The following is a 12,032-nucleotide window of genomic DNA, read 5'->3' as shown; positions in this document are numbered from 1 at the left end:
TAGACCTTTTGTGTAGAGCAGCTCTCAACATATGTATTAGTTTTGCTGTCTGTCTCACAAAGATAAACTCATTATAGGGATTAAATGGTGCACTGTGAAGAGAGAAGAATGTCCTCCCTCTTACTAAAGCTTGGATGCTTCTATCTCCTACTGTACTGTAGCAAGCAGGGCTGGATTGCTAAAGGCAGACAAAAACATGCTGTTCTGCAACAAAGTAGCAATAACTACCCTATTTTACCTTAATTTGAATTGATAATCCAGGGTAATTATTAACTTCCACAGTTTAGACCGGACACCCTCCAGGTTCTTTGCAGACACTTTGATGTAGTGAGTACTCTCCATTCATTGGGTACTGTATGTGTTCCAGACAGCACTCCCGAATGGCTTCTCTGCCTTTTGGGACACAGTGGCGGGGATCCAGGATATCTTTATTACAGTTCCACTGCTCAGGCTATCAGATCTAACAGCGACTGGAAACCACTTTCATATGATAGCCTATCGCTGTCTTCTGAGATGCACAGCGCAACTATAAAAACCACAGCATGTTCTGGAGGTAATATACTGTTGGCCTGAATAGGCCTAGTTGATGATCTGTTTTGCTGTGGTGGTGGGTACTAGTGTAGTGTGAAGACAGCTAGCTGCAGTGGTGTACTGTCTGTGTCACTTGTGTCTTTAAGGGGAGAGAGGATGTGGGCGAGACAGAGGCTGCAGGGGGAGACTGGCTGCAATGACGGTGACAAAATTTCCATCCATTTTTCAGTTTTCTGTCTTTGTTCAATTTTGCATGGGCCCTATGCTAACTTCGGGAGCCCAGGCTTCGAACAAAACACAATTTGGATGGGTGGCCTCTGGAGAATAGCCCTGTGCTGGTCTCTAACAACACAAAATAGACCCACTAGTTTTGTCTAGCAATATAAACCTTGGTAAGTCTTTTGCTAAACCCTGTTCTTATTATGGGCTGGGGGATGGTCTCTGTCAGCTAGGCTATATCCCCTCAGCCTCAACCCACCCCCAAAGAGATGACCTTTTGGACTGAATCCCCCTAAGGTAAATAGAGTGGTTTGACTGCGGCTCGATTTAGTGGTGCTGGGTTGACTGCAGCTGGATTTAGTGGGGTGCACATATGGTGACATCCATTAGCCAAGATCAGCCATCATTATGAGCTCTGACTAGTGGGCCTCCATACCAGTATACGGCTGTAGAGAAATGCAGTATGGGGTTAGTGCGAAATCTTGTACTGATGACGATAATGTTGTGAATGAAGATGAGGATACTCTCTGACCTCTAACCTCCTTGTTCTCTCCCCAGGACCATGGACCTGAGCTTGCATGACGCTCTCACGGATGGGGTGCCCCAGTCGGGCCCGGACAACCCGGTGAGGAGGGACTTCATGGCTTCCCTGGAGAAAGAGACCTTTGATGACAAAGTGGGCGAGACTGTGGGAAAGACTGACTACCGCCCTCTGCTGGACGGGAAGGATGGAAAAGGTAAACTGGGATGCAGGATGTATGGAGGCTTTGTGGGAATGGGTTAACCCACAGAGAGAATTGGGGCAGCAGAGAGACAATCCAGTGAGAGGATTTAGCTGATTATTTTGCTCAGTAAAAGCATATATTGTGACGTATACCTGAATGTCAGCTGCTTACAACTTTAGGATAGACAATCTGTGAGTTCCCTGCCTCCACTTTAATCCCTCTTTTATATCTATACAGATGATCCTTATCTCATATGCATACAATATCATGTACACATATGCTATTGTGTGTACAGTATAGTATGTGTATCATGTAGTGTGTAAGCAAATGTGTTAAATAATGGAGAGAGAGGAGACCTAAGGGACAGAGGAACCAGGCCAGACAATGTTCAGGAACAGAACCACCCGCTCCAGCGCCTGTTATTTACTGTACACTCTTCCTGCCACAGCGTGTGTGCGTGTGTGCGTCGTGTGGGTGCCTGTGTGTATGTGTGCACCCGCACTCGCGTGGATGTGTGTGCATGTGCTGTTTGTTTTGGTTTGTTGCTGCCATCCTACTGTATTGAAGGGCAACACCACTACTGTTGAACCTCATTTTGATGATCTACAGCACAATGATAGTGTCTCCATACACTACCAGTCCAAAGTTTTAGAACACCTACTCATTCAAGGGTTTTTCTTTATTTTTACTATTTTCTACATTGTAGAATAATAGTGAAGACATCAAAACTATGAAATAGCACATATGGAATCATGTAGTAACCAAAAAAGTGTTAAACAAATCAAAATATATTTTATATTTGAGATTCTACAAATAGCAACCCTTTGCCTTGATGACAGCTTTGCACACTCTTGGCATTATCTCAACCAGCTTCATGAGGTAGTCACCTGGAATATATTTCAATTAACAGGTGTGCCTTAAAAGTGAATTCGTGTAATTCCTTCTTAATGCGTTTGAGCCAATCAGTTGTGTTTTGACAAGGTGGGGGGGGGGTATACAGAAGATAGCCCTATTTGGTAAAAGACCAAGTCCATATTATGGCAAGAACAGCTCAAATAAGCAAAGAGAAATGACAGTCCATCATTACTGACATGAAAGTCAGTCAGTATGGAAAATGTCAAGAACTTTGAAAGTTTCTTCAAGTGCAGTCGCAAAACCCATCAAGCACTATGATGAAACTGGCTCTCATGAGGACCGCCACAGGAATGGAAGACCCAGAGTTACCTCTGCTGCAGAGGATAAGTTAATTAGAGATACCAGCCTCAAAAATTGCAGCCCAAATAAATGCTTCACAGAGTTCAAGTAGCAGACACATCTCAACATCAACTGTTCAGAGGAGAATGTGTGAATCAGGCCTTCATGGTCGAATTGCTGCAAAGAAACCACTACTAAAGGACACCAATAAGAAGAAGAGACTTGCTTGGGCCAAGAAACATGAGAAATGGACATTAGACCGGTGGAAATGTGTCCTTTGGTCATGAGTCCAAATTGGAGATTTTTGGTTCCAACCGCCGTGTCTTTGTGAGACGCGGTGTGGGTGAACGGATGATCTCCGCATGTGTATTTCCCACCATAAAGCATGGAGGTGGGGGTGCTTTGCTGGTGACACTGTCTGTGATTTATGTAGCATTCAAGGCACACTTAACCAGCATGGCTACCACAGCATTCTGCAGCGATACACCATCCCATCTGGTTTGGGCTTAGTGGGACTATCATTTGTTTTTCAACAGGACAATGACCCAACACACCTCCAGGCTGTGTAAGGGCTATTATACCAAGAAGGAGAGTGATGGAGTGCTGCATCAGATGACCTGGCCTCCACATTCCCCTGACCTCAACCAAGTTGAGTTGGTTTGGGATGAGTCAGATGGCAGAGTGAAGGACTAGCAGCAAACAAGTGCTCAGCATATATGGGAACTCCTTCAAGACTGTTGAAAAATAATTCCAGGTGAAGCTGGTTGAGAGAATGCCAAGAGTGTGCAAAGCTGGCATCAAGGCAAAGGATGGCTATTTGAAGAATCTCAAATATAAAATATATTTTGATTTGTTTAACACTTTTCTTTGTTACTACATGATTCCATATGTGTTATTTCATAGTTTTGATGTCTTCACTATTATTCTACAGTGTAGAAAATAGTAGAAATAAAGAAAAACCCTTGAATGAGTAGGTGTTCTAAAACGTTTGACCGGTAGTGTAGGTGAAAATGGAGCATATCTACATTTTGTATAAAAAAAGGTCTACCCGATGACATTTTAAAAACAGTGATTTTCAAAGACTATGAGATTCGTGGTGACATGGGGAGCAAGAAAAAACCCTCCCCTTAGCTAGAAAGTCATTGCACGTTTTGAAAATCGCTGTTTTTATACGTTTAATCCTACCCTGTGATGTCACAGAGAAGGATTATTTAGGGCCGTTTTATCTTTTTAACTACAGTTGATAGAAATGTGTTGTTTTCACATACAGTATTTAGACACTGGTTCGTTGCTGGAGACAATTAATATTATGTTGAAAAGTGATGGAATTGCCCTTTCAGTTTGTGTGTCAACCTGAACCACAGTCAAAGAGGGACAATGTGTATTTAAAAAATATTATTTGTGACTCACACCATTTCTTATGCAGTCTTTGGGATCTCTGTGATTCAGTGGTATTGTGCACTGATGTTATTGTGAACAGATTTTTCCTGAACTTGAACTTCATCTTGGGTGGCAACTTCCCCCTGATTTTATCTAAAATAAATTTCACACAAAAAAATTGCCTACTGGAAAACTGTGTTTGTTTCCATCTGCCAAGAAAGTGCTTCACAGTTCATGAGAACTCTGTCAAGAGCATTTGTGGAAATTCACTCCTTTGGGCCATTCCCATCACTGTGGTTCACCCTCAAATGTAATTGTTTATTGTGTTGCATGGGCACATTTTCACAGCTGAATCATCCTCTTTTGGCTATGTTGGATGGCAATTGGTATCTTAGCCCCAGATTGCAATACCTATTTTGCACAGGAATAACAACAGAGAAAGTGAGAGAAAAAATCATAGAACAAAAAGTTCAGAGAATGAAGATTATTTTTCATAACTCTACCATTAGACAACGCTGCTCCTCACAGAAACAGTAGAAGTACATAGCCAGCTAATAAATGTGACCGGTAATATGATAAAGCTCAAATGTACAGCGATAAATCTCCTCCACTCCAGATATAAAATCCATCCTCCCAGTCAGTTCCTTCAGATCCAACTCTCTAACCCACAGACAGTCTCATTATACCTCAGACAGACAGACAGACTCCAAGCACCCAGAGCACTCCCTTTCTCTCTCTTTCTCTCCCTCTCTCTCCATCTATCTCTCTCTCACCTCTCCCTTTCTACTTCTCTCTTTTTCACCCTCTCTCCATCTAGATGACTATCACTGTCTTTGTCCATCTCTCCCACACTCCCTCTCTTTCTTTGTCACTTCCAGAAGTGTCAGCCTGGAGACACGGTTCAGCATTAGCATAGCCCTGACTGGAGCAACATTACAGACTCAGTCATGCACAAGTCAGGACACAGCAATGTCAATCAACACCCAGGCCATTAACATCCTCTCCTCTGGTGTCTTGGCTACATCGGTTGCATGTTAATTATCCTGCTCTCAAACTGTAAATATTGACATGCATATTCAGTCAAAACAAAGGATTAGGATTAGGGGTGGATTAGAGGAGGTATTCTTTGAACTCAGAGGCTTTATGACCTCCATGTCAATCCGAACTGGACACATTGATTTCTTTAAAAGTGGAGTTGATTGACACAGATGACGTCAGCTTTTCCACACAGCTGCTTGATTTAATGATGTCTAATTAAGATAAACCAACATCCTTAGGCTACGCTACATTATGCGGTTTATTTCAGGAGGGCATTCAGAACACAGTGTACATTGTAGCATGTTGGCTAGTGACAGCAGTGTGTTGCATGATAGAGGCTCTGCGTTGAGCATGTGACTGCAGTATGCTGGAACAACAACAATAGCAGAAGGAGGAAACAGCTCTGGTGAGCTCATCAAAAAGACAGAACACCAGTGTTGGCAGTGCAGATCTGTGTGTGTGTGTGCTGATTTCAGCATCTCCTCTGTACTGTATGATGATTGATGCTTTTAGAACAAGAGCTCTGGTCAGCCGCTGTGTAGATCAAGGTTTTCCCAAGGAGATATGAGAGCATTTGCTGCTTATCAGTCACGTACTGTACACTAATCCTTTTCTTTGATACTGTAAGTTCATTCAATACTGTACATATTCTAAATGTTTCTCTGATTTAGCTTCTGTTGGATCTAGTCAATATTCTTAGGATGTCTGATTTGTGGAGTGACAATTCAACATGCCTTCTTCCCTGAACTGAAGCCACACTACATTGAAAGACAAGTAGGAAAACGTATATTTGTATGTGAAATGTCAGTGGGAAATACACAGTAATTGAAGTTATTGTATCAGTCTATCATCCTAGCATGATTAAAGGGATTCAACCCATGTTGTTGCCCCTCTCCTTGACCTACACAAAGTCATTGCTATGTTCATCAATCATTAAAGGCCTTCCCAGAATCTTCCCCATCCCATTCCTTCTCCCCTTCCCCAACGCCCTTCAATCTCAAAGTCATTGGTTGGTTACTTTGTCAATTGTCATATGGAGTTGTCATATAGAATTGGATACTTTGATTTTTGCTTTTCCCTTCGCCTGTTTGTAGTAAAGAATCAAAGATCAGGCCTACATATGCTTATGACGAACAGCAACACAAAATGAGAGAAACCCATACATATACAGGAGGGAGTACAAAACATCTCTTCTCACTGTACAGCATTAATCATTATTATGAAAATTATGCAATTTTCTATTTTTGCTACACCAATTATCCCATAACCGGTGAACAGATATGTATGCAGCTGAAACATGCCTCTCACGGAGGAGGAGGCTGAAGCAGGGGGTGCCTGCCAAATGGTGGCGTAGCACTGGAGAGGTTTGACAAGCTGAGTGCATGTCAACCCCACGGGTACCGTCTGGAGCTGAGGCTGGGGCTGATTCCCATTCAGGCGATAGAAGATGATGGACTTTATCAGCTCTCTGGCCTCTGAGAAATAGCCCTCGAACAATGTCTTAGAAATTAGAAATAGCCCCTGGAACAATATATTATGTGTTATGTCCAGCGTTAGGCCTATGTGTCATTCACCTACAGCCTATTGGGACTATACCATAACAGCTGGTGTAAGATAATGACTTGTGTATTCAGTGTGGGTGTAAACTCATTAGTCACAGAACACATACACCATACTTTAGTGGTCCATTAGCAGTCCATGGAGAGCAATCCATCCCTCCTACACACACAACACAACTCCCTCCATCCTCGTAAACCCCATTAATTTAACATGCTCATAAATGCCAGTCAAGTATAACATATTTTACACTTCATTTCTCACAACCACTGCCTTATTTACTTACTATTTAAACACAGAAATCATCAAACATCTGCTTATCCTCCATTCTGCACCTTACGTAAGGGTGTCCTTACATAAGTGCCAGGCTAGCAGACAGGCTTCTGTGCTGACGGAGTGAGGGAGAAGGAGGAAGGTCATTGTGACTCCTCCGGCAGAGTACAGAGGGAGCCATCGCACCCAGCATGACTTGGCAGTCTTTTGGTCTAGACACTAACTACCTCACGGCGCGTCTGCTTTTACGAGTTATATTCTCTTATTGTTATTATTGCTCCTGGACCCTTGTGTCACAACAGGATATTTGTATTTTGTCTCCCTGCCTGCAGTTTGGGCTCCTAACTTCCCCTCTGTCAGAGATAGGCTACTTGTCTTGAATATCCATATGGTGTTTGGCTCCCTCAGCGATCCCAGGGCATCCCCTGTAGTTCACTTCTGAAACCGGAGAGTTCAAACTCCCCAAACACATAATTTAGGTGTCCCTTTCAATTTAACCGAGAATAGCCTGGACCGAATTTAATTTCTGAGGTATCATACAATACTGCACCAGACAGGAGACCTAAATAATACAGTGTAGCCTACAACTCATGCGAAGCGAAACTATTTATAGTTAACTGTGGCTGTGAGAGCACTGACTGCGGTCTACTGTATCTGTTGTCTGATCAGATGTTGTGTGTGTATTCTAAGACCAGTGTGATATTGTTAGCCCTGGTTCCATTGGTTCTGTGCCATCCTCTGGGGAATAGGAAACTCTGGGCTCCTATGCCAGGGAAGTCTCTGCCATGCTCTGCGTGTCTGGACTGATGTCAGGTCAGACACCGTGCCAGCCCGGCCAGGGTGTTGCTGGGGCGGTGGGGATGTGGTTTTTGGGCTGTGTTGGCATAACTCCACTTATGTGTTCTGAGGGGAGGCGGACGTGCTGCATGGAACGTACATAGGAGAGGACCAACACCTTGATGGTCCCCAGAAGCTACTGTTGCTGAGCAACACAAAATGCTGGGACTTACACCTTCCCTCACGTGACTCTTTCAGATATCTTTGTTTTATCATGAAAGATGTGCTGGTATTTAACACTAGAACCTGGTGTGTGTGTGTATTTCTCCCCGTTTGGTATTTTGTATGTCTCATTGAAGGACATATCACACAGTACTTGACTCTACACGCTGATGGATGACTTTATGACTTTATTTTTGTAATATCACCTAAGTTGCATCTAGTCAAGCAGAAGAGGTCAGATTGACATGCAATGATTTCTCTGGGGTTGTGTGTGTTTGAATGTAGCTCCTGTAGCTCAGTTGGTAGAGCATGGCGCTTGCAACGCCAGGGTTGTGCGTTCGTTTCCCACGGGGGGCCAGTATGAAAAATGTATGCACTCACTAACTGTAAGTCGCTCTGGATAAGAGCGTCTGCTAAATGACTAAAATGTAAATGTATATGGGCTGAATGATCTGGTAAAACAGTGGAGCCCTACAGGAGTAAACACCAGATAGTACAGTGAGTTCCTCTAGGCTGTAATTTAAGCTTAAACTGAGGTTTTTATGTCAATCATTTATGACACAGACGGGAAAGGGTTGCCGCTGGAACCTCAGATGCTCTCGTCTGGTTGGTCGGTTGCGTAACCATAGTAATGGCCCTTGGTGCTGTACTGTCCCCTCTCGTCACTGTCACCCCTCTGCTGTGTTCCAGAGAGGGCTGCTTTTAGGGACAGCACCCTGAGACACATTAGAGTAGCCTATTAGTCTAGGCCAGACATCAACTGACATGTTAGATCAGGTGGGTATTCAATGTGCTTGTCAGTTGTTGGAGGTGGAGTTCATAGAACTAAACATTTCTAGAGTAGCCTAGCATAGCAAAAATATATATAACTGTGTCCAAATACTTATGAAAGGCACTGTAGCCTACATTGAAACCAGGAGGGCAATTTTGCTTGCAAGCTTCATGAGTGGTAGGGTTGCAAATCTACCGGTAATTTACCAAAGTTACCAGAATTTTCAGTAGTTCAGGTAATTATTTGCAGTCTATGGAAGCAATTGGTCATTTATACTTTAATCACTTTAAAATATATATATAACATTTAATTTTTTTCTTTAACTTTAACTTTTAGGCAGGGGCAACAGAGTTAGGTACTTTAGCTTAACATGGTCACATGCAATGTTAGCTAAGCTGCAAGTGTGCACGGGCGTGCAGCTCCCCCGGGACTGCAGCGCAGAAGAAATATCAGCCCGTGCAGAGAAGCACAAGATTGATCTTCACTTAACTTTCTTGAGTTTTCCCCTTTAGTTAACACTATCAACGTTTCCCTTTACTGTGGGAATTGTGATCGAATCAATGCAATATTAGCCACTTTCAATGCAACATACCGAAACAAAACAAACTATGCAAGAGATGTTGTTGTAGGCAGAACGCATCAGAGTAGGATTCCATTGTATTGACAAGCATGACTCAGTCCGTACTCTACACAGACCGGTGCGGCATAACCAATCAGAGCTGCAGTAGTCTAATATGCAAATAGACCATTGCCATATATGGATCTATGCCATTCACTTTGAACTGGACTGTGTTTACAGCATGAGTGGTTGTGAGTAGGTGCGCTTGTTTTGAGATCAAAGCGAGAGCTGCATGTAGCCACTTGTGCAAATTTTTTCATATCCTTTGCTAGTTAGTGAGTTATTAGCCCAGTTATAGATCATTTGTAGTCAGCAATGGAGGAGTGATTGCTTCTTAAAAGAGCACAAAATGTGTACATTTCTAGACATCTTTGAAAAGAGAGTCAGGTATATATTTTTATATTTTGAGACAGCCTTGAATAAACTAAGTAGCCAATAGGCAGAGGGTAGCATACTTTGTCTGATTCTCTGTAATAATGGTATGGGAATAATAATGAATTTTATTTTGTAAAGTGGTTTCTTGCATCAAACAACACAACAACATTTTCAATCACCTCCTTGTCTGAAGGAAAAGTGGATAAGCAGGTTAATGTCAAGCCCTGCATGTTTTTTTCAAAGGTCTCATGGAATGTAGGCCTACATTGAACACCACACATTGGCTGCTACTGTAGGCTGAATGAAAGAACAGCTATTTCCATGTTAAAATGTTATGGGATGCATTTTCTCCATTGTTTTTGATGGTAGGCAACTCTGTTAGGCTGACATTATGATCTAATAGCCACAGTAGCCCACTTGACCACTGTCTGAAACTGTAACTTAAAGCGTGTACAGCCTCAGTGTTCACAGTAAACGCACGCTGGAAGTTGCACAGAATTTTCACAATGTTAAAGTTTGCGCTCAGCAGACTTGAAATTTGCTCAGTGCCGAAAATAATTAGAGGGAACATTGGTCACATGACTTGGTCACTTGGTCCTATCTCTAACACTCGATGTTCAGTCCTGATGTTGATGTCCTGTTTTTTGCCTCTCTTCATTGCAGGCTCCAGTATGATGCCAGGAGGACAGATGGGGACGGGGATGCAGCGGCAGGAACCAATGGGAGAGAAGCGTCCCTGTCAAACTGGACAACAGTCTGCCTTCAATGCTGACTACCTTTCAGGTGAAGCTTCTATCCCCCGGTTTGAATTCCTCTAGTGTTTTACTGTATGTATGCTCAAGCGATAAGGCATGCCCAGTGAAAAGGCATTTTGTGAAAGGACAGGTTTCCATTGTTTCTATATCTGATTATATTTGACTGTCATAGTCATTTGTTTATCCTTATCATCAAGAGCCTAAGATGCTAAAGATCCCTCTGTGGTATATTAAGCTGTCTGGTTACCTAGAGCTGCCTGCCAAGTATCCCTGGCACAGCCCGGGCACTCTCAGGAATGTAAATTGGGCATTACGGTAGTGCAGGACTGCTAGTTAAACGCGTGCCTGCATCTAAGTAAGGCTGTTACATTTTACATTTACATTTTAGTCATTTAGCAGACGCTTTTATCCAGAGCGACTTACATGTTGTTGTCTTCTTGTTGCTGTCTTCTCTGACCATCTGGACATTCATATTCCATAGCTAACTATGATTTATGTGATTGTGAATGTGATCACTATCTCCTTTGGGGGTTTTAGGCTGGCTATTCATTTGCGTCTGTGGTGTACTCATCTGTCATTGGTAGCTGATGTCTGATGTCTCTCTCTCGCTCTCTCTCTCTCTCTCTCTCTCTCTCTCTCTCTCTCTCTCTCTCTCTCTCACTCACTTTCTCTCTCCCCCTAACTTATCTCTAGGCCCAGTGTCTAGTATGATGGGAATGTCTGGTGATCAGTGGGGGAACCAGAACAAAGGAATGAAGGACAGCAACATGCCAGACTCTCTCATGGGTACTGCTTAATAATACTGTACAGTGTTTATGTAACACCATCATGTAGTTAGGGCTGTGACGGTCATGTAATTTTGGATGACGGTATTTGACCAGAGCCAAATGACCACGGTCACCGTAATAACCTTTAGAATAAAATAAAAAATATATAAAATATATAAATATAATATATATATATTTTTACACACATTTTCTCCTCTTCGCTCCTGACTGCACGGGCTGCCATAGAAATATAATGAATAGAACAGGCATCCCCATTCAAGTCAATGAAGCAGGAAGTAAAATATGTGCTAAAATATGTTCTGTGATTTGTTGATTCAACCAGAGATACTTTTGAGGAGATGAGAAACTCCATTGGAATCGTATTTACGCCCATTGTGTACATTGCCTATGCGTCATCAATGGGCCATGCGGTGCATTCTGGGCGATTCTAGGACAAGGAGAGCACTCCTTCAAGAAGTGAATTGGAGTAAATTGGGCCATTGATGACGCATAGGCAACGTACACAATTGGAGTAAATTGGAGTAGATTGGGCTCAAAAATCCAACATTAGTATGAATTCTGTGAACAAGAAGTACAACGTTACAAATCTTTTCAAAGAAATTAGATAATTAACTTGTTCTCTGTAATATCGTATAGCTTTGGAATCGTGACATTATGTAGGCCTACTTTCAAGGAAAATAGGCAGGTTTCTCGACTCATACCCTGACTTTAAGAAGGGATTGCGTGACGATTAGCTTATCTACCGCATGACGCAGTATGACAAAGTGGACGTGATTGGTTGACAGTCTGCTGTGTTTGGTGTTATAC

General features: G+C 42.6%; 1 protein-coding gene across 7 annotated transcripts in view; it reads left to right on the top strand.

Annotated features, from left to right (window-relative positions):
• LOC121580970 (microtubule-associated protein 4) overlaps positions 1-12,032 on the top strand; it is a 53,807-nt gene that overhangs the window by 6,881 nt on the left and 34,894 nt on the right. For all 7 annotated transcript variants that reach the window (XM_041896216.2, XM_041896215.2, XM_041896211.2 and 4 more), the window contains exons 2-4: positions 1,309-1,487; positions 10,346-10,465; positions 11,131-11,223. In XM_041896216.2, coding sequence (XP_041752150.2) covers positions 1,313-1,487; positions 10,346-10,465; positions 11,131-11,223 — 388 coding nt within the window. In that variant the 5' untranslated portion in view covers positions 1,309-1,312. The remainder of the gene's footprint in view (positions 1-1,308; positions 1,488-10,345; positions 10,466-11,130; positions 11,224-12,032) is intronic.

This window comes from Coregonus clupeaformis, chromosome 14, assembly GCF_020615455.1.
Source record: "Coregonus clupeaformis isolate EN_2021a chromosome 14, ASM2061545v1, whole genome shotgun sequence".
NCBI classification, from domain to species: Eukaryota; Metazoa; Chordata; class Actinopteri; order Salmoniformes; family Salmonidae; genus Coregonus; species Coregonus clupeaformis.
The sequence above is the reverse complement of the archived record's forward strand: the minus strand, read 5'-3'. Positions and strand labels throughout refer to the sequence as shown.